Source organism: Mesoplodon mirus (assembly GCF_964341445.2).
Source record: "Mesoplodon mirus genome assembly, chromosome: 5".
In the NCBI taxonomy this organism is placed as follows: Eukaryota; Metazoa; Chordata; class Mammalia; order Artiodactyla; family Ziphiidae; genus Mesoplodon; species Mesoplodon mirus.
In genome coordinates this window covers 168,021,104-168,044,539 of record NC_138980.1, presented here as the reverse complement: position 1 = coordinate 168,044,539, position 23,436 = coordinate 168,021,104, and the positions used below count along the sequence as shown (strand labels likewise).

The window sequence follows — 23,436 nt, the reverse complement described above, 5'->3', positions numbered from 1 at the left end:
CATACAAAATAAATCCAAGGAGAAAGATGGTGAGACACATATTAATCAAACTATCAAAAATTAAATACAAAGAAAAAGTATTAAAAGCAGCAAGGGAAAAGCAATAAATAACATACAAGGGGATCTTCATAAGGTTAACAGCTGATCTTTCACCAGAAACTCTGCAAGCCAGAAGGGAGTGGGAGGACATATTTAAAGTGATGAAAGGGAAAAACTTTCAACCAAGATTACTCTACCCAGCAAGGATCTCATTCATATTTGATGGAGAAAATAAAACCTTTACAGACAAACAAAAGTTAAGAGAATTCAGCACCACAAAAACAGCTTTACAGCAAATGCTAAAGGAACTTCTCTAGGCAGAAAACACAAAAGAAGGAAAAGACCTACAATAACAAACCCAAAACAATTAAGAAAATGGGAATAGGAGCATACATATTGATAATTACCTTAAATGTAAATGGATTAAATGCTCCAACCAAAAGACAAACACTGGCTGAATGGATACAAAAAGAAAACATGTATATATGCTGTCTACAAGAGACTCACTTCAGACCTAGGGGCAGACTGAAAGTGAGGGGATGGAAAAAAGATATTGCATGCAAACAGAAATCAAAAGAAAGCTGGAGTAACAATTCTCATATCAGACAAAATAGACTTTAAAAAAAGACTATTGGGCCTCCCTGGTGGCGCAGTGGTTGAGAGTCCGCCTGCCGATGCAGGGGATACGGGTTCGTGCCCCAGTCTGGGAGGATCCCATATGCCGCGGAGCGGCTGGGCCCGTGAGCCATGGCCGCTGGGCCTGCGCATCCGGAGCCTGTGATCCGCAACGGGAGAGGCCACAACAGTGAGAGGCCCGCATACCGCAAAAAGAAAAAAAAAAAAAAAAAAAAAGACTATTACAAGAGACAAAGAAGGACATTACATAATGATCAAGGGGTCAATCCAAGAAGAAGATATAACAATTGTAAATATTTGTTTACAATTACAATACACCCAACATAGGAGCACTTCAATACATAAGACAAATGCTAACAGCCATAAAAGGGGAAATTGACAGTAACACAGGGGACTTTAGGGGACTTTAACACCCCACTTTCAACAATGGACAGATCATCCAAAATGAAAATAAATAAGGAAACGTAGGCTTTAAATGACACATTAAACAAGATGGATTTAATTGATATTTATAGGAGATTCCATCTAAAAACAACACAGTGTACTTTCTTCTCAAGTGCTCATGGAACATACTCCAGGACAGATCATATCTTGGATCACAAATCAAGCCTTGGTAAACTTAAGAAAATTGAAATTGTATCAAGTATGTTTCCTGACCACAATGCTATGAGACAAGATAGCAATTACAGGAAAAAACAATGTAAAACATAGAAACACATGGAGGCTAAACAGTACACTACTAAATAACCAAGGGATCATGAAGAAATCAAAGAGGAAATCAACGAACACCTAGAAACAAATGACAATGGAAACACGAAGACCCAAAACATATGGGATGCAGCAAAAGCAGTTCTAAGAGGGATGTTTAGAGCAATACAATCTTACCTCAAGAAATAAGAAACACCTCAAATAAACAACCTAACCTTACATCTAAAGCAATTAGAGAAAGAACAACAACAACAACAACAACAAAAAATAAAGTTAGCAGAAGGAAAGAAATCATAAAGATCAGATCAGAGATAAATGAAAAAGAAATGAAGGAAAGATAGCAAAGATCAACAAAACTAAAAGCTGGTTCTTTGGGAAGATCAACAAAACTGATAAACCATTAGACAGACCCATCAAGAAAAGAAGGGAGAAGATTTAAATCGACAGAATTAGAAATGAAAAAGAAGTAACAACTGACACTGCAGAAATACAAGGGATCATGAGAGATTACTAGATGCAACTATATGTCAATACAATGGATAACGTGGTTGAAATGGACAAATTCTTAGAAAGGTAGAAGCTTCTAAAACTGAACGAGGAGGAAATAGAAAATATGAACAGACAAATCACAAGCACTGATAATGAGACTGTGATTAAAAATCTTCAAACAAACAAAAGCCCAGGGCAAGATGCCTTCACAGGTGAATTCTATCAAACATTTAGAGAAGAGCTTACACCTACCCTTCTCAAACTCTTCTAAAATATAGCAGAGGGATGGACACTCCCAAACTCATTCTATGAGGCCACCATCACCTTGATACCAAAACCAGGCAAGGATGTCACAAAGAAAGAAAACTACAGGCCAATATCACTGATGAACATAGATGCAAAAGTCCTCAACAAAATACTAGCAAACAGAATCCAACAGCACATTAAAAAGATCATACACCATGATCAAGTGGGTTTATTCCAGGAATGCAAAGATTCTTCAATATATGCAAATCAATCAATGTGATACACCATATTAACCAATTGAAGGAGAAAAAACATATGATCATCTCAGTAGATGCAGAGAAAGCTTTCGACAAAATTCAACACCCATTTATGATAAAAACCCTGCAGAAAGTAGGCATAGAGGGAACTTTCCTCAACATAATAAAGGCCATATATGACAAACTCAAAGCCAACATCATTCTCAATGGTGAAAAGCTGAAACCATTTCAACTAAGATCAGGAAGAAGACAGGGTTGCCCACTCTCACCACTATTATTCAACATAGTTTTGGAAGTTTTAGCCACAGCAATTAGAAGAAAAAGAAATAAAAGAAGAAAAAGAAATAAAAGAATCCAAATTGGAAAAGAAGAAATAAAAGTGACACTGTTTGCAGATGATATGACACAATACATAAAGATTCCTAAAGATGCTACCAGAAAACTAGTAGAGTTAATCATTGAATTAGGTAAGGTAGCAGGACACAAAGTTAAGCATATAAATCTCTTTCCTTCCTATACACTAACGATGAAAAATCTGAGAGAGAAATTAAGGAAACACTCCCACTTACCATTGCAACAAAAAGAATAAAATACCTAGGAATAAATCTACCTAAGGATACAAAAGATCTGTATGCAAAAAATTATAAGACCCTGGAGAGACATACCATGTTCTTGGATTGGAGGAATCAACATTGTGAAAATTACTATACTACCCAAAGCAATCTACAGATTCAATGCAATCCCTATCAAATTACCAATGACATTTTTCACAGAACAAGAACTAAAAATTTTATAATATGTATGGAAACACAAAACACCCTGAATAGCCAAAGCAATCATTAGAAAGAAAAACTCAGTGGGAAGAATCAGGCACCCTGACTTCAGGCTGTACTACAAAGCTAGAGTAATCAAGAAACTATGGTTCTGGCACCAAAACAGAAATACAGATCAATGGAACAGGATAGAAAGCCCAGAGATAAACCTACGCACATATGGTCACCTTATCTTTGATAAAGGAGACAAGAATATACAATGGAGAAAAGACAGCCTCTTCAATAAGTAGTGCTGGGAAAATTGGACAGCTACATGTAAAAGAATGAAGTTAGAACACTCCTTAACACTATACACAAAAATAAACTCAAAATGGATTAAAGACCTAAATGTAAGGCCAGACACTATAAAACTGTTAGAGAAAAACCTAGGCAGAACACTCTATGACATAAATCACAGCAAGATCCTTTTTGACCCACCTCCTAGAGTAAAGGATATAAAAACAAAAATAAACAAATGGAACCTAATGAAACTTACAAACTTTTGCACAGCTAAGTAAACCATAAACAAGACCAAAAGACAATCCTCAGAATGGGAGAAAATATTTGCAAATGAAGCAACTGACAAAGGGTTAATCTCCAAAATATATAAGCAGCTCATGCAGCTCAATATCAAAAAACATCAAACAACCCAATCCAAAAATGGGCAGAAGATATAAATAGACATTTCTCCAAAGAAGATATACACATTGCCAACAAACACATGAAAGGATGCTCAACGTCACTAATCATTAGTGAAATTCAAATCAAAACCATAATAAGGTATCTTCTCACACTGGTCAGAATGGCCATCATCAAAAAATCTACAAACAATAAAAGCTGGAGAGGATGTGGAGATAAGGGAACACTCTTGCACTGTTGGTGGGAATGTAAATTGATATAGCCACTATGGAGGTCCCTTAAAAAACTAAAAATAGAACTACCATATGACCCAGCAATCCCACTACTGGGCATATATCCTGAGAAAACCATAATTCAAAAAGAGATATGTACCACGATATTCACTGCAGCACTATTTACAATAGCTGGGACATGGAAGCAACCTAAGTGTCCATCGACAGATGAATGGATAAAGAAGATATGATACATGTATACAATGGACTATTACTCAGACATAAAAAGAAATGAAATTGAGTTATTTGTAGTAAGTTGGATGGACCTAGAGTCTATCATTCAGAGTAAAGTAAGTCAGAAAGTGAGAAACCAATACTGTATGCTAACACGTATATATGGAATCTAAAAAAAAAAAAAATGTTTCTGATGAACCTAGGGGCAGGACAGGAATAAAGATGCAGACATAGAGACTGGACTTGAGGATATGGGGAGGGGGAAGGGTAGGCTGGGCCGAAGTGAGAGAGTAGCACTGATATATATGCAACAGCAAATGTAAAATCGCTAGTGGGAAGCAGCCGCATAACACAGGGATGTCAGTTTGGTGCTTTGTGTCCACCTAGTGGTGTGGGATAGGGAGGGTGGGAAGGAGGCTCAACAGGGAAGGGATATGGGGATATATGTATACATATAGCTGATTCACAGCAAAACTAACACAACATTGTAAAGCAATTATACTCCAAGAAACATCTTAAAAAAGAAAAGACTAGATTAATAATTTCAGTGGAGAATTAAAAGTGATAAAAAAGGAAATTTTAAAACTAAATAAAAAAATTACAATAAGCAAAAAAAAATTATATTTATAAAGACAACTTTCTTTGAAATTTCAGAAAAGGAATTTACCTAAGATTTAATAGTGGAACTCTTACTTTTTAAAATTTTGTGTGGTTATTTGGACTAAAAATAATCTTCCAAATGAAATCTTTTTTTTTTTCTACTTTAGATGGACTCTTTCAAACTCATCATGGTGAACTATATAGTAATTTTGGAAATTCTTGTCAATGTTAAAGGAAAGAGAGCAAAATGAGATAACCTTACTGAGTACCTATGTTTTTCCAATGACTGGATTAAGTAACAGCATTGCATTACCCTCCTCACTGGAATCAGCATTATCATTATAAATATATATACAAGGAAACTAGAACATAAAATTTAAGTAACTTGATCAATTTACTATGATACTAAGTACATCCTAAGATTTGACCATGAAGTATTCCCAAGTCATTTTGGAATAACCCTTGGTATTTTGGAAAAAAATAATAAATATGAATTACTTTACTATACTAATTAAACTATAACATGACAAAATATTTGTTTTCATAGGAAGGCCAATTAAATATTTCTTTATTATATTTACAATAATGCCTTTAAAAAATAAGTAGTAATATTATTTGTGCCTTTAGAACCAATAGGCATCACTAGGTGTAGTGCATTTTATTTGATGTCAACTGCCCTGTTCCCTGTGGAATGCATGTCATTAATGCAGAAAAGTTTGACAGACAAGAGATTTGAAACCCAATGTCTACCCTTTTTTAACATCATGTCGCAGAAACATTCAAGTACTAAAGTGAACTAGAAGTGTTGAAAAAAATCTGGTATGTTCTTTGTATCAATATATAATTAAAAGGTAGTCTTTCTAGTTTACTATTCATATGTATCTGAAAATTAAATGTAGAATTTATCAACAGAAATGTTTTAAGTTACTATATTTTATAATTAAATATTCATTTTAAATAAATAAAAATTAATAAAGATTGTATGAAAAATGATTCACAATTTATTTATTTATATATTTATTTATTTTTAATTTCCATTTTTTTTAATTTATTTTTTATTAGTTTCTGCTTTATAACAAAGTGAATCAGTCATACATATACATCTGTTCCAATTTAAAATATAAGTGCATCTATATTAAACTGCATAAATGTTTCTATAGTCTTTATTATTTGTGTGGCAAAAAACCACTATGAGTGCCATTTATGCAGAATCCATCATTGACTATCACTGATTTGTGTTTCATATTAATTATGGTCAAAAGAGCTGGTCTTCACCAATGCTAGCACTGTAAGCTGTTGTAAATAAAGAATAAATCGGATTTTGTAAACCTGCATACCCTGTTTTCCCTGACATCAGGTCTTAATTCAGGTTTTCATGTTTCCTGAATTGACCATAAGGAAGATTCAACACATTTCCATGTGAAATAGGTACAGGCATACTTTAACGTATATGTACCAGCTAAAATAACAAGAAGTAATTCATAAGTTGTGGACTATGAAACAGCTAGTGGAGAAAATCTTCAAGTGGCTATAAATACCACGACCATTAAAAGATATGCATTCTCATTTAAAAACCTCATACCTGCTCTTTGTGAATCCTCCATTCTAAGACCCTGGAAAGAAACATGGTAGGTTTCTGGTTTTGTCTTCGACCTAAGTCAAGGGAAGTAGTTATTTTATAACAACTCAATCATCAAGCTTCTATTATCACCTCCTGACCTAAATTTTGTAGTTTCTAAAGAAGCAAAGAGTTCTTGTACATATAGATTTATTTTTAAAGCAGTTGACAGTGTATTAACTGGAGTACAATTGAGATTTGAGTTGTGTTAATAAACAACCATAAGCCCAGATTTATCTTCACTTCAGTTCTCTAACCACTTCATATGGCTTTCTTACTCAGCTGCCTTCCTCAAATTACCTTGCTTAGGGTTAGTAGTTTTCATGGACATTGAAATGTTTCCTCCATATAATAACTCTAAAAGTGTTTTCTTGCTAAATTAAAATGAATATATTTAAGTAGAATTATCCTCATAAAGCCTACATTAACACGATTTCTACATGAGTCTGGCTGGAAATATTATATGTCTTTTACAATTCATTATCATCTGAGTTATTTTTTCATAGTCTTCTGTATCTTTCAAATAGTAGTTAATGTTAAATCACTCATTAATGGGTATTCCTCTTTTGTTGTTATACATTAAGCAAACATCATGAAATAGTTTATGCAACAAAACTTATTTGAAACAATAAGTTATTCACGAGATTTATGTTTCATCATATTGATTAATGGGATTCCAGTATAAAACAATACATATCTTATTAAACAAATTGTGTATAGTATAGTGACTCAAGAGCCACAAAATTCTTTTCTCTGGATACAGCAATTCAAACATAGTTAATATAATAGGAAGCAAGGCCTCACTGTCAGCTTGTCATTGGAAAATCAGGTTAAGTACCAAGATGTACCTTTTTTTTTTTTTTTTTTTTCTTTTTGCGGTATGCGGGCCTCTCACTGTTGTGGCCTCTCCCGTTGAGGAGCACAGGCTCCGGACGCGCAGGCCCAGCGGCCATGGCTCACGGGCCCAGCCGCTCCGCGGCATATGGGATCCTCCCAGACCGGGGCACGAACCCGCATCCCCTGCATCGGCAGGCGGACTCTCAACCACTGCGCCACCAGGGAGGCCCCAAGATGTACCTTTTAACATGATGGAAACAAGGCAATCCAAAGTCCTGATCTTAACCATAATCACTCACAACTCTATTTGGGCACAAAATTTCTGATTTATTATAAGTTGTCTTCATCGAAAGTACTAATTGGAAACGTTATCATACAGTCATGTCAAATGAGAGGATAGAATTAAAGTATTATTATTAAAATGTACATTTTTAAGTAACTACTATCCCAACATTTATTATATAACATCTCATCTATAGCAACTGATTCCTTAGTTCTAAGTATGTTTGTATTTTATTCCAGTTATTTAAGGCACAATTTTCACTAAATTCATTAATTCTAAGGATGTTTAATTGCATTGTAAGAGGTCTTTTAAGCTTAAATTACCAAAAAAAGTCTTAGCTTTGAAGAGAATACTCAGCATTTTGTTTTCTAATCGCTCTTAGCACTTTCTACAGACAACAAGCTAAGATTTTTGGCATATTTAAACAATCTTTGTAGTAGAGTATATATCCATAGACTCCCATGATGCTTCAGACAATACAATATTGCAATTAAAACATCAACGTGGAGACATACACTTCATTCAATAAATCATTTTGCTTAAAGAAAGGAAGAAAAAAAATGTAGGAGCAAAGATCATTTCAATAGAACAGTACCTGAATAGCAGCCTATTTATATTTCAGATAATTATTTTTTTTCTGAAGTACTTAATTAACCCATAATATATATGTACAACCAAATACAATTTTTATTTGAATATTGTGTTTGATGTATTTGCTTCACTAAAACACAAGCTACAGCAGAGTCTAACACTAGTCAAATCTTCTCCTCAATGGCCTGTTTTCTTTGTCCAAAGTAAATATGCATGCACACACACACACACCTACCTGCATGTGCTCACACCAACACATGCAAACACTCAGACAGGTAACTCAAACATACACTAACACACAGAATTTGGTATTTGGTATTAAAGGAGATCAATAAATGTGTGGAAAGTCTTAAAATCCATATAAGATGTCTATATCCTAGCCATGTTCAATTAAGTAAATATAATATTTATGTATAAATAAAAAATTGGCTTTCTATAAGGACAGTTGAGTAAATCCATGTATGTGTGCACGTGTGTGCATGTATGAACATGTGTTTTTGTGTGTGCAATCCTAAAACAAGGTAACTGGAACGGTCTCCTCATTTCTTTCCTTCAGGAAGATGCATATTTAAAGTGAGAAATACACATCTTTCATATAAAAAAGAACCATGGTTATTGGGAAAGTACCACAAAATGAGCAATGCTATTATCAAATAAAGATTTGGCTTAAGATTTTCTATCACTACAATGGCTACCATATTACAATATATAAGTGCATTAAATCAACATTTTGTAACCCTGAAATTTACAGTGTTATACGTCAAATACACCTCAATAAAAAATATTTTCAATTAATTTAAAAGTCTCCAACCAAAACAACATGTACATATATATATATGTGTATATATATATATATATATATATATATATATGTATATGCATATATATACATGTATAGATGTGTGTACATATATATATATAATTTTTGTCCCAGAATTTTGATTATTCGGTTAATAAACAATTTTATTTCTAACTATTCAGTAATAGCTTAGTACTACAAGAACTTACATATCTCATACTCACTTTAGGTTACATTATGTTGTTTATTTCTATTATCTCCCAACTCTTATTTTTTATTTCACTTAATTAAATATTATAATTCATTTTATAATTGTAATGTATATAATATGTGGATATATATGTGTATATTCTTTATTTACATATCTATATACACCTTTTTCATTCTTTTCTTCTTAAATTATAGAAATTTAAGGGGTTAAGCAGTATGTCTGAGATCTCTTCCTGCCCAGTGTACTTTGTGTTGGAGTGCACCAGGGAAAAAGAGAAGGCACCTTCTTGTAAACATGATAATGACAATCCTCCTAGCAATCTAATGACATTAACTATAGGAATATGATTGTCCATAGCATCATTTTGGCTGATGTACCTCACTGACTGAGACAATGGTTAATAAACTGTAATCTGTAGACGTACTGAGCAGGGTTCCCTGAAAATCTGTTGTACGCTATGTAACAATATGAGGATAAGGGGATATTTATGACCAAATATGACTCTTCTGTGTTACTTATGTGACAGTGCCCTTTACTCAAAGATCCTACATGTTAACTTGATTCAGAATTCATCTCACATGACCAGAAAGGATCCAGGAAGCTGCTGGAACATCCTGGACCTCTCTCTGCTCCATCTGTGTCTCCTGATTATATACATTCTTGCAACTGTTTATTAAACTTGAAACATTTCATACTGAACATTTAGCTACATTAAAAATGGGTTTATATTTAGCTTTAGCCAAGTTTCTATTTACAAATTGTTTGTAAATAAGGCCATAAGTTTTTGTGTTTTTTAGACGATGATGCTATAATATAGCCCTAAAATGAATTTTGGAGTATCCTTCATTTTCATTTTGGCATCACATAATATAATATGATATGATTATTTCGGCTACAGAAAAGAGAAGAAGCGGAGCAGAATCCATATTCTTCCTTAACAAATGCTTATATACGTTTGGCTTTATTCTCAGTTAATTTGTTTTACGTAACACAATACTTGAGGGCTGAAGCGTTATGCAACCTCTGTTTTAAATAGCATTTATTTAAATGTCACAGAAATATGCAAAGATAAGACGCATTTTACTGGTATGGATATAAATGATGGATAATTAAATATTAAGGAGAACAGTTAATTTATCTTCAATTATTCAATCACATTGTTTTAGAAAAAGTGAGGGCATTTTTTAATGTGCTAAAATAACAATGTCTAATGTAGAAGAGTACACAGACATGAAAATATTGCTTTCTTTTAGTGTAGCATGCGTCTTCACACAAATTATCCATAAAAACACTAACCTGTTTTAGGGTCTACAGAGAAGTAGGGCTGTCCCTGGAGAATGCTGTAAACCACCCGAGCACTGTTTCCATAGGTAGGGTCATCTGCATCAGTGGCTGTCACCTGTAGAACAGAGGTACCTGTGCATTCAGGAAAACAAATTTTAGTGTGTGATGGTATTAAACACATGATTAATTTGTACACAGAAAAAGGTAATGCTGAATGGAGAGTGATAATTTCTTGTATTTCTTAGATTTATCTCTCAAACACGGTCCTGCTTTCTTTCCGTGCCACTAATTGTCCTAAATGAGAGCCCAGAATGGAGTGTTTGGTTTCAGATAGTTTAATGTGATTCTTTATATGCTGATACCATTATAAAGTGTCTCTTTTAACCCTCACATAATCAGTGTCGGGTTAGGTCAATGCTCAAGAATCAAATAGGTGTTAACTGGGGATAAAAATCAAAAGTATTTTGAGAGTGTACAGTTGACTATTGAACAATGCTGGGGCTACTGACAATTTTCAGTTTTTTTTTTTTTTTTTTTTTTCTTTTTGCGGTATGCGGGCCTCTCACTGTTGTGGCCTCTCCCGTTGCGGAGCACAGGCTCCGGACGCGCAGGCCCAGCGGCCATGGCTCACGGGCCCAGCCGCTCCGCGGCATATGGGATCCTCCCAGACCGGGGCACGAACCCATATCCCCTGCATCGGCAGGCGGACTCTCAACCACTGCGCCACCAGGGAGGCCCCTTCAGTTTTTAATTTTAGTAGTTAAGTCTATAATTTAGGTCTGACACACCTACTAAGGGTCTAATATCTACTTAACTACAAAGTTTTTACTTCTATGTTGGAATTCAGACACAACTTTAAGCAAAACTTTTTCTGTACCTTCAAAGGATCCTAGAAAAGTTAATAGACTTAGTATGCCAACTTCATTTGACAATCCTTATTAGTAGAACATAAATGTACAGTTGACCCTCCATTTATTTGGTTCCACATCCACGAATGCAACGAACTGCTGATTGTGTACTATGTTATGATCTGCTGTGGTTGAATTTCTGGATATGGATCCCACAGATATGGCTATGGAGGGCCAGCTATGGGACTTGAGTATCTGCAGGTTCTGGTGTCCACGGGGGTCCTGGAACCAATTCCCTGCAGATACTGAGGGAAGACTGTATATAGATTTTTAATAAAATGCTATGATTTTAGCCTCTAAATAGTATTTTTACATTGAGATGTTAAGCAAAAATATAACTAGTAATTATGCACACTCAAAAGAAAAGGACTGTGTTATACCTAAGATAAATTTCTAATTGTGGATAATAAAACATAATGGTGACACCAAATTCTGGCAGGAAATTAGGCCTCTCATACACTGCTGGTGGAAATGTAATTTTATAAAATTCTTAAATAAACAAACATACATTTACCATACAATCCAGCAAATTGTACTCTTGGGCATTTATGCTAAAGTAATAAAAATATACACTCACATAAAAGCCTATTTACAACTATTCACAGCAACATTATTCTTAGTAGCACCAAACTGGAAGAAACCCAGATATCCTTCAATGGGAAAATGGTTAAACCAACTATGGTACACTATTACTTTGGAATACTACTTAGCAATAAAAATGAACAGAATATTAATATAGGCACTAACTTGGATAAAATCTTCAGGGAATCATACTCAGGAGGTGAAAAGACAATCCTCAAAGGCTATATAATCTATGACTCCATTAATTTAACATTCTTGAAGTGATGCAATTTTAAAACTGGATGACAGATTAGTAGTTGCCAGAGTTTGGGAAAGAAGGAGTGGAAAGGGGTGGGTTTGGTCATAAAAGGGCAATATGAGAGATGATGATGCTGGAATTGTTCAGTATTTTGATTAAGGATACATGCGAACTAAACACATACATACACACACAGGTAAAACTAGGGAAATCTAAATAAAATTGGTAAATAATTTCAATAACCTGGTTATGATATTGTTTTATATTGGATATTTTGCAGGATGTTACCATGGGGTAAAACTGGGTAAAGGGTACAAGAAATCTGTATCGTTTCTCATGAGTGCATGTGAATCTATGATGACCTCAAATTTTAAAGTTTAAAATCTATATCTTCTTGCTTCACTGTTAGTCCATTCTTAGAGAGCCTTATTTGGGCTTGGATGTGTACCATAATTTTTCTTATTATATCACTATGATTGCTGGCTTGATAAACTTTCCAGAGCTAATCACCTGTAGACTACCTCTTCTATGACTAAGTATAATAATTACTATAGAACATTAAAGACTTCTTCTGTGACGTCTCAACACCTGTTCCATACCCATATTCATATCTCCAGCTTGTTCAGAGAATACCAGTAGGTAGATATTTACCCAAAAATGTTGGTTTAGGAAGGAAACATTTTCATTTGGTACCTCATTGAAGAAACTAAAATCTGTAGTAGGTACCTACGTCAGACTCTAAAATGTGTAAAAAAGCCCATACTGTGGTTAAAATGTTATAAAATTATACCAGTCAAGTATTTGAACTTATAGGAAAAATGCTGATCATACCGGGCATACAAGAATTACTAGGATTCAAAAAAAAAAAAGCAGTATAGATAGAAAGCAGTAAAATAATGGCCATCTTTTAAGAAACCACAGTTATAAAATGCTCAGGTTTTAAAACTTGCTGTGGCCTTACAATAGTGATTTAGGTCTAAATAATTTTAATGTCTATACTGTAGCCCCAAAGCAACCATTCCATGAAGAAAACTGGGAAAGGCAAATAGTGCAAGATCACACATCATTTACTGTGACAGGCTGGACCATCACAGGAAAGAAAGAGTGCTCTTCTTGGCTTGAGCTGTCTTTAAAAACCCAGGCTTGGGGCCTCCCTGGTGGCGCAGTGGTTGAGAGTCCGCCTGCCGATGCAGGGGATACGGGTTCGTGCCCCGGTCTGGGAGGATCCCATATGCCGCGGAGCGGCTGGGCCCGTGAGCCATGGCCGCTGGGCCTGCGCGTCCGGAGCCTGTGCTCCGCAATGGGAGAGGCCACAGCAGTGAGAGGCCCGCATACCGAAAAAAAAAAAAAAAAAAAAAGAAAAAAAAAAAAAAAAAACCCAGGCTTGTTAAGTGAAAGCTGAGATGCATGAGTGGAGTGACAAATGAAATAAACAAAAAGGAGGAAGAAAAGAAATAAAAGTAGTATGGTGGTGTTGACTAAGTGATGGTTTAAAGTACCAAAAAGAAGTGGGCAGAGCAGAAAAGAGTTCCAGAGGAGAGAAAGAAAATATACTAACTCTCTATCTACCGTGGTCAAAAAGTATGGTCATTATCAATCACAGACACTTCTGTACCGTTGGTCTCAAGGGTAGTGGTCAATTCTATTTGTGTGTAAAGCAAAGAACAGTAAATTATCTTTATCGTTGTTTTTGGTGACATCTGAAGGTATCAGTCTGACACTTTGAGTAAACAGATTGCTGGTTGAAGGGAGCATAGGTATATGTACAGCACAACTCAACCAAAAATCAACCTGCCCCAGAATACAGCAGGAGTGAGTTAAATAGCAAGCGTGGAAAATAAATTGTTCAAAGATTACCTACCAAAGAGTTCTAAACAAAAAGGAAAACATTATACTTATTTTATTTTCTTGTTTATTTGAAGGTTTGATGGGAACATTTTAAGAACCATTGGTGCTTTTGGAAGTTCTTTTACATTAAGGAAAAAAATGGCTTTTTAAAATTAGAAATATATAAATAATAAAAACATAAAACGCCTTAGGGTGTGTTTTATGAGTTGGATTGTTTTCCCTCAAAGTTCATATGTTGAATTTCTGAACTCCAGTTCTTTAAGAGGTGATTTTATTAGGAAATAGGGTCATTATAGATGTAATTAATTAAGATGAAGTCACACTGCAGTAGTTTGGGCCCCTACTCTAATATGACTGGTGTCCTTATAAAAACAGGAAATTTAGAGGGAGACAGACAGACACACACACACACACATACACACACAGGAAGTACATTATGTGAAGATGAAGGCAGAGATCAAGGTGATACTTGCACAAGCCAAGGTAAGTCAAAGACGGCCAGCAAAGCACTAGAAGCTGGAGGAGAGAGTTGGAACAGATGCTTCCCCAGTGCTTGAAGAGGGAACATGGCCCTACTGATACCTTAACCTCAGGCATCTAGCTTCAGGAACAGTGATACAATAAACTTGTGTTGTTTAAGCTACCGAGTTTGTGATCCTTTGGTGCAAGCAACCCTAGCAAACTGATACATTGTGCTACAGCTGCAGTGGAAGGAAGTGACATTTATTATCAGAATTTATGGTTGTTCTTTGTCTCTGGACAAGAGTCTGAAGTTACAAGCCAAGAAAAAAAATGATTGATAATATCCTAGACTATTTGATGCCAGATACATCAAAAAGGAGATAAAATCAAAAGTTAATCTTACAAGTAGATAAAATTAAATTAGGTAGGAATTAATGGTATTTGATTTTTTTTCTGAATATTAGGCATTACTAGTGATCCACCTGTTAGCATTCTAAGTAAATTAATTAGTTACATTGGTCATTTTAATAAAGACGTTTTTTTATTCCTGGTTAAAAGTTTAAGTGAAAAATAAATTATTGGTATGGATATATCTATGTCTGAGAAAAGTATCCCACATTGGACAATTCATTTCCTTTATTAATGCTATGGGTCCTAACTGTGTACATAATAGAAAAGAGAAAATTATTATCCTCTAAAGTGCTAGATTTCCAAGAAAAAGACGTAAAGATACCTAAAATTCCATTATTCCACTAAAATATTAAAATAAGAATCTAATTTTATCTGGAAATTATTATATGGATTTGGTCAATAGGTATTAAATCAACAGTCCCTTCTCTACATAACTGGCTTCCAATCAAAGAAAACTTTAAAAATGCTATATAATCATTTTTTAAAAATTTTTACAACTGTTTTCATTAAAAACAATAACCACAGAAACATTGCATCTTAAAGTTAAAGTTTCATCAGCTATTTAGTGTACAATATTTTCACGTTAAATATTTCCTACGGTGCACACTTAGCTAATCCTGTGCTAGGGATTAGAGCCTCTCAGGTGATGTTTGAAACAAATCTGAAAAGATTCAAGTACATACAAAAGCTTTCAAGATCTCTTTTCTACAATAAAACTTGTCTTGTTTCCTTTTGGGACTGCCCTGTGTCAGTCTTTCCATGTGGTTTCTTTTTGTACTACTGTTTTATAAACAGCATACATTTTGTAACATTACATATCAATGAGAAACAAAGGGGACTTTCCTGAAAGTCTCAGAAGATCAATTTGAAATATTTAATAAGGCATTTTAGTACCAAACAAATATTCTCTGGGACTGCAAATCATTATTCATGACTTGTCAGGGTTCACAGCTCTGTTAAAATCTCAAGTGAATTAACATTGAGCAAGAACTCTAAGTAAAAATAAGCTGGAGATTTATGAAGGCTGAGAGTATCTCTCTGAAGGAATCTCTTAGGGCTTAATTCCCAGAAGATTTTTCCAGGGACTGTGAAAAAGTAATAGTCATCAAGGTACAACTTAAATTTCATTCCTCACAGGAGGACTGTAATTTCACCATCAGAGAAATAACACAGTATTCCAGTCATCATGTAATTTTATAAAGCCTTGAGTATTCACACAAGAGTCACTGGATTAAAAAAAATCCTCTGCAAGTACACTTATGAAACATCTGGGTAACAGAGCAGAATTCACCATTCTAATTGTATATTTTCAATCACAGCTATTGTTAGTTTCTGTGTTCTTTCAATTAGATCCTTTTTATGGAACTACCAAATGTGAGATTTGACATTACTCAAGTAAACTTTTTATCATATTCCATAAATGAAAAAATTAAGGAAAAAATATGTATTTAGTGCCAGTAATGTGGGATCCCTCTGCTATATGTCATTTAATTTAATAATAAGATAAATCTATTGAGAAAATTACACCCAATGCCATTTTACAGATGGAAGCATCGAGGTACATGAAGGTTATAGAGTTAACAATTTGAGAAGGCAGAATTCAAGCTGGTCCTCTCTGTTTTACGTGATGTTCTTTCCCATATATGCCATCGCTACATTCAGTCATGATCTGTTGAGTGTTAATAGTTACAAGATCTTCTGCTTTGTTCTTGTCTGTTTCCTTGGTGGTATGTAATTCCTGTCCAGATTCATCTACTTGTAGAGAGGCAGAATTATATTTCACCCCACATACACACCATAGCCAAAGGCCAAGTCAGTAAATATATTTTGTCAGCAGAGTCTGTATATAAAATACATAGGGGGAAGAAATCTCCAAGTACCGACAACAGTGATGTACTCTTCTGTAGCCTTATAGAATGCTCACAATTCTCTTGATTTCTGTACAGAGTAAATGGTTGCAGTAAAAAGTGACTTGACTATCATATCCCCACCAGTCTTACATATCTTCTAAATCCACTTGCATGTTGCTTTCACATTACTTTCCTATCCTGTTCTGCTGTTTGTAGGAATCTAACACTTGTCATTGACATTAATTAGTGCTTACCATGTCTGTTCACTAAAATCCAGCTCCTGGGGTCAGGTAACACCACCCTCCCAGCCATAAGGATGCTCAATTCCTTCAGTGGTTGCCTCACAGTTCACCATTTGGCTTTTCATTTCTCCTACCATTTTTGTAACTTGTTCCACAGACACAGTCCCTTCTATTGAACTAAATGACAGTGGATTTGATTTTCCTGATTAAGCTCCAATGCATAAAGAAGGTATTAACACGTTTCTCCCCAAGTATCATTCATTTCTATTCTGGATAATGACTACTTTACCAAATATAAAGATTAGGTTCTGTACTTGACTCTAATATAGTTACTACTTTCAAATGAGAATCTGGGTGTTCTTTACATTCAATAGCTTGAAATTACTTAACATATTGGAATGTGACAAATATATCATTTGGAGAGCTGTCTATTTTATGCAAAATTTTAAAATGAGAATTTCGGGGAGAATGTTTTTAACGTGGAGGAAAATTCATACATATATATCTCTATCTATCAATCTATTTATTTACAGATATAGAGGAATAGTAATTCAATACTTCTTAAAGTATTCCCTAGTTTAACATGTGTGATAATCAAGTGCACTGCATAATTGCTGATTTTATATCAATTTCTTATTGAAAATTAGAATTTGTATCTATAAGTTGTTTTAATGCTCATGCTTTACAAAGTATTCCATTTAAAAAATAAAAGTTATTAACAAGTTCAGCATTTTTCTGAATAACACACTATTATTTAAGCTGAATTTTCATTCAATGATAAAAACAAAAGCAGAAATAAAATCAAAACCAATAAACTATGAAACAATTACTACCAAACAAAATACCAGGGACAGAAATATTTTGTCCTTCTTTGCTCCCAAAAGTTGCAATAATTTTTCAGAAGTGTTTAATAGAAGATAATAAAGTATATGCTACGTGTTATATATACATACTTATGTAAATATATGTGTACATATCCACTCACATAAACAACTGACAGTCATGAATATCAATCATTGAATAAATACAATAATTTCAATTTCTTTTTCACCAGTTAGCTGAAAAATTGATTTTTAAATATTTTAATAGCACAGTCTCCATATTTTACAGTAACCAAAAATAAAACATAACAATACAGATATAAAATTAAAATCCTCTTTATTTCTTAGTCCCATACCTACTCTTACCAGATCTACTATTAATAGTAGCAACATTTTCTTTGTCCTAATATTTGTTCTTTCATTTTAATTTAAATTTTTCTCATTGTATCACAATTGAAAATTGTCATTGATATAATTAAAGATGAAGAATGCACTGCATCTACATTACCTCCCAATATATCTCCCCCACCATGCAATTTTAATTACTTATTAATTTTAATTTTGGTAGCATTACTTTTATTGTTATAGATAAAATGTTTAAATCCCTATCTCTTGCTACATTGATTTTAGGCAGCAGATGTTGTGCCTGTAATGATTTCTGAGGAAACATATATAATTCATCATCTTTTCATCTTTGATATTTTTTCACTTATATATCTGAGGTCATTAGAAACACCTAAATGTCCACGGAGAGATGAATAGATAAGGAGAATGTGATACAGATGTAGCTATATTTCAGCCATAAAATAAGAAGGATATCCTGCCATTTGCAACAACATGGGTGAACCTGGAAGGCATTATACTAAGGAAAATAAGCCAGACACAGAAAGACAAATACTGCATGATCTTACTTATATGTGGACTCTAAAATATTCGAACTCCTAAAACAGAGAATACAATAGTGGCTTCCAGGGGTAGGGCATGGAGAGAGAAAATGAGGAGATGTTGGAAAAGGATACAATGTTTCAGTTATGCAAGATGAATGAGTTTTGTAGATGTAATGTACTGCAAAGTGACTATGGTAAACAATACCGTATTGCATAATTGAAATTTGTTAAGAGGGTAGATCTTAAGTCTTCTCACTACATACACACATACGTTAAAAAAAGGAAGGGAAAAAGAAAATGGTAACTATGTGAGGTGATAGATATGTTAATAAGCTTGACCATAATGATCACTTGACAATGTACACATACATCAAAACATCAACTTATACACCTTACATATATGCAATTCCTATTTGTCAATTATACCTCAATAAAGCAGAAAACATAAAATTTAAAATAAAAATTTTAAAAATGGATTTGATGTTTCCCCTGTTAAGTTGGAGTGCTCCATCTTAATAAGTGTGGCAGAATGGGTTCATATATTGCCAGATAGATCAAGGACTCTTGTGTCCCCAGGGGGAGGAGTCGTTTGCATCAGAAGAAAGGGCTTTGTGATATTCACCTACTGGTAAGAGCTCTTTTATTCTTTTTTGTTTCCCTCTTATGTGGGTTTTCTGGTTTACTGGAAGCTATTTTCTGCTTCATCCTTATGTCCCAATACCCCTATGTGAGCCATCCTTAGGAAAATCAAACCAAACCAAAATCAAAGGCTTTAATGGTATAATAAAAACACATTTTCTTTGTATGTACAGAATAGGTTGAAAAAATTCTTCCTTGCTTTGAAATCTTTAATAAGTTGCCCAAGTGACTTCCTCTGTTATTTTTGTATTTACAGGGGATTTGGGAGCAGAACAGTTTTCACCTTTAGTGTTTAGGCCTGTAAATTTGATCTGTCTCTTTTACCCCATTAATTAATTTTTAATGTTTTCAATGCTCTGGAATTTTTGGAATCTCTGGATTTATCCACTGTTGGCACCCTATCTTGTTATTATGATTTCTTTTTGAAATACTTATGTATTTCAAAATACTTTTGGAATATCCTCTCAGATGTGTCAAGGGGAGAAATATCAGAAAGAGTGGGTTAAATTATGTTGCAGTAACAATCCCTACATTTCAGAGGCATTAAACAATAAAAGTTGATTTCTCACTCACACTGCAAACTATGGTTGGGCTAGTGTTACTTTGCATCAAGTTATCCTCCTTCAAGGGCACTGTCTACTGAACTGCCACCCTCTACAATGTTGCTGTGGAACTTTGCTGAAAATGACTCTTTTGAATTAAAAATACTACACTATGTTTGGGGAAAATGGCCTTTATGATACAGTTACATAAAATGTTTCATAATTATAGTTCTTGCTCTTTGGCTCATCTATATGCAATGTTTCTTCCTGTTTTCTCTCTTGATGTATACCAAAACTAATTCCTGAGATCAAATTATTTAAACATATGATCTAGATTATTTAAAATATACAAACATAAATATATCACATGCGTGCTACTTTGGTTCTGTACATACAGGTGTTTGCAAAGCACTCAATCAGGTAAATCAAAGTATAGACCACAGAGTTTTATTGCCTCACTAGGCTGGCTATATTATTATTATTGTGTATATGTATATATGTAAATATGTATATATATATATATATATATAATTATACATAATTTTATTATAAAATGTGTATAAGTGTCATTTTGTGTATGTGTGTGTGCATATATACACATATATATGTATGTGTATATATATGTTTTTAAGACTGAAAATTAAACCTGGTGGAAGAGGTTTATGAAATGTTGCTTGGAATCGCCAAGGTTTCCGTGACTTTGTCAGTAACTGCTTTAATCACACAAAGTGTAAATTTAGTTACAAAGCAATTCCAAGACTGGTGCACTTACATCTCTTTGCTGGGAGGACAATACAGAAATACTCCTACTCAAAGCAATCTCTTTTTGTTAATTGTATTTATCTTACAGAATATTTTAAATTAAAGAAGTCAAGCATGATCTTAGTAAGAAAAATATACCTCCTGTCCTATTTCCCTTAAGAAAAGCAATCATAGCAGTGTCTTACATGTCTTTTCATAACTCTCTCCACTCATTCAAAGGTCTGTCTTGTAGTCATGTACATACTAAACTGAACTCTATGCAGCTTTTTCTGTGATAACAGAACATGGCATGGAAATGTCCATGCCATCTTTGTAAATATAAATTTCACAGCTACATGATAGTCTGTATTGTTTACTGATGTGCACTTAGATTCTTCTAGTTGAGTTTCTTTCTGTTGCTGATAACAACTTACCACAAACAGTTGGGTAAAACAAAGGCCATCCCATGTTCTTATTTTTCTGTTTGCTTCTTCCTTGCCATATATACATGCCATGCTGTGATAAACTTCCAAAGCAGTGTCCCCTTCAGAAGGAGCACAATTTTTCCAATATTTCATGGCACTTCAGTGTGATACAGCAGTGGAAGATTTACTGAGATCATTTAGTTAGACTTACACTAATGAACGCATCAGTGAGACTGGGGAAACATTCCATTTTGATGGCCTTAGTTAAATGGAACCATGGCTTGTATGATTCCTTTGCCAACAACTGTTCAGTGTGCTACCAAAAATTCAATACTAATTTTCTTCCATGAAGAAAGTCAATAGCAAAGTCAGATTAGGATTGATTAGGTGAAATTTAATAGTAGATAACTCCAAGTCCAGTTCAAGACAGCAAAGGATGAAAATCCTCAGCTCACCTTCTCCCATGGACACACTAAAACTACAACCACATATAGAACAACAATCTCTGATAACAACCTGAAGACCAGCAGAACAGAATTTCTACAGTTAAGGATTTAAGAAAAGGCCACATGAAAACTATAGGAGGGGCAGAGATTCAGTCTAGTGAAACCCATACCCCTGGTGTGACAATTCACAAGTGGGAAGGGTATCACAACTGCAGAGGCCTCCCTGTGTCCTGAGCCCCACACTGTGCTCCCCAGCCTAGGAAACCTGCATGGAGAAGACGAGCTCCCATAATGTTTGGATTTGAAAATCAGTGGGGCTTACGTCTAGGAGAGCCAGAGGAAATTAATACATCGCTAACGAAGGCCTTACGTACAAACTTACTCACCCCAAGCCCTAGTGCAGAGACAACAGCTTAAAATGTGCCTGGGTCATGTGAGAAGGAGATTCATTGACTAATTTTAGGACACGGACTGAAGGAGCAGGGAGCAGGTGAAACTTTCTCCAGGGAGAGAAGTGCTGGTGGGTGCCATTTTTTTTTTTTTTTTTTTACTCTCTTTTCACCTAGCTGGCCCAGCACTGCTGGGCACCATTTCTGTCACTCTGCATTAACTAGTTAACACTATGTGCCCTGCCTTGGTGTTCCCCTGAGGACTGGCACCAGCACCCCTCCAAAGCAGTTTCCACCCTACCCCATCCAGTGCGTGTCCCCAGCTGCCACCAGAGGCTTTCTAAAGCAGCTCCCACTCTGCGGTCCAGCCTAGCACACCAGCACTTGTGGCGGTGCCTCACAGTCAGACATGTTGGAGCCAGCCCAGTGCATCACCACTCTCGCAGCAGCTGAATCACACTTAGAATCACACTTCTAAACCAGCCAAGCTGGGTACCATCCCTGCCCACTAACGTGCCTACAGTAGTCATGTCTGGGTGGGCCTCACAAACAGCCAGGCAAATTAAAATGGAAAAACTGTTCTAAAATGTATGGGACACAGCAAAAACAGTTCAAAGAGGGAAGTTTGTAGTGATAAAGACTTATCTCAGGAAACAAGAAAAATCTCAAATAAATAATCTAACCTTACACCTAAAGAAATTAGAAAAAGAAGAAAAACAAAGCCCAAAGTTAGTAGAAGAAAGGAAATATTCAGATCAGAGCAGAATCAAATGAAATATAGACTAGAAAAACAATAGAAAATTCAAGGAAACTAAGAGCTGGTTCTTTGAAAAGATAAAGAAAATTGATAAATCTTTAGCCAGACCCATGAAGAAAAAAAAAAGCTCAAATAAATAAAATCAGAAATGGAAGAGAAGTTACAACCAACACCACAGAAATATAAAGCATCATAAGAGATTATTACAAATAATTATAAGCCAACAAATTGGACAACCTAGAAGAAATAGATGAATTCCTAGAAATATACAATCTTCCAAGACTGAATCAAGAAAAAGTACAAAATATGAACAGACCAATCATTAGTAACAAACTTGAATCAGTAATCAAAAAAACACCTAACAAACAAAAATCCACGACCAGATAGTTTCACAGGTGAATTCTACCAAACATTTAAAGAAGAATTAAGGTATATAGTTCCCAAACTATTCCAAAAAATTGAAGAGGAAAATGTGCTTCTGAACTCCTCATTCCACTAGGTCAACATCACCCTGATACCAAAACCAGAGAGGAAAATCACACACACCCACACACAGCACTGCCCTTTTTTAATGTATTTAACAATACATTAAAAGGGTCATACACCATGATCAAGTGGGATTTATCCCAAGAGCGTAAGGATGGTTTAATATTTGCAAATCAGTCAATGTGATACAACATATTAACAATTTGAAGAATAAAAGTCACATGAATAGATGCAGAAAAGTGTTTAACAAAACTCAACACTCCCTTA

General features: G+C 34.6%; 1 protein-coding gene across 1 annotated transcript in view; it reads right to left on the bottom strand.

Moving 5' to 3' along the window:
* Positions 1-23,436, bottom strand: part of CDH18 (cadherin 18) — a gene marked incomplete at both ends in the record, with an annotated part of 329,242 nt that overhangs the window by 210,829 nt on the left and 94,977 nt on the right. Inside the window, one exon of the mRNA XM_082621654.1 lies at positions 10,508-10,627. Within this exon, the coding sequence (XP_082477780.1) occupies positions 10,508-10,627 (120 nt within the window). The remainder of the gene's footprint in view (positions 1-10,507; positions 10,628-23,436) is intronic.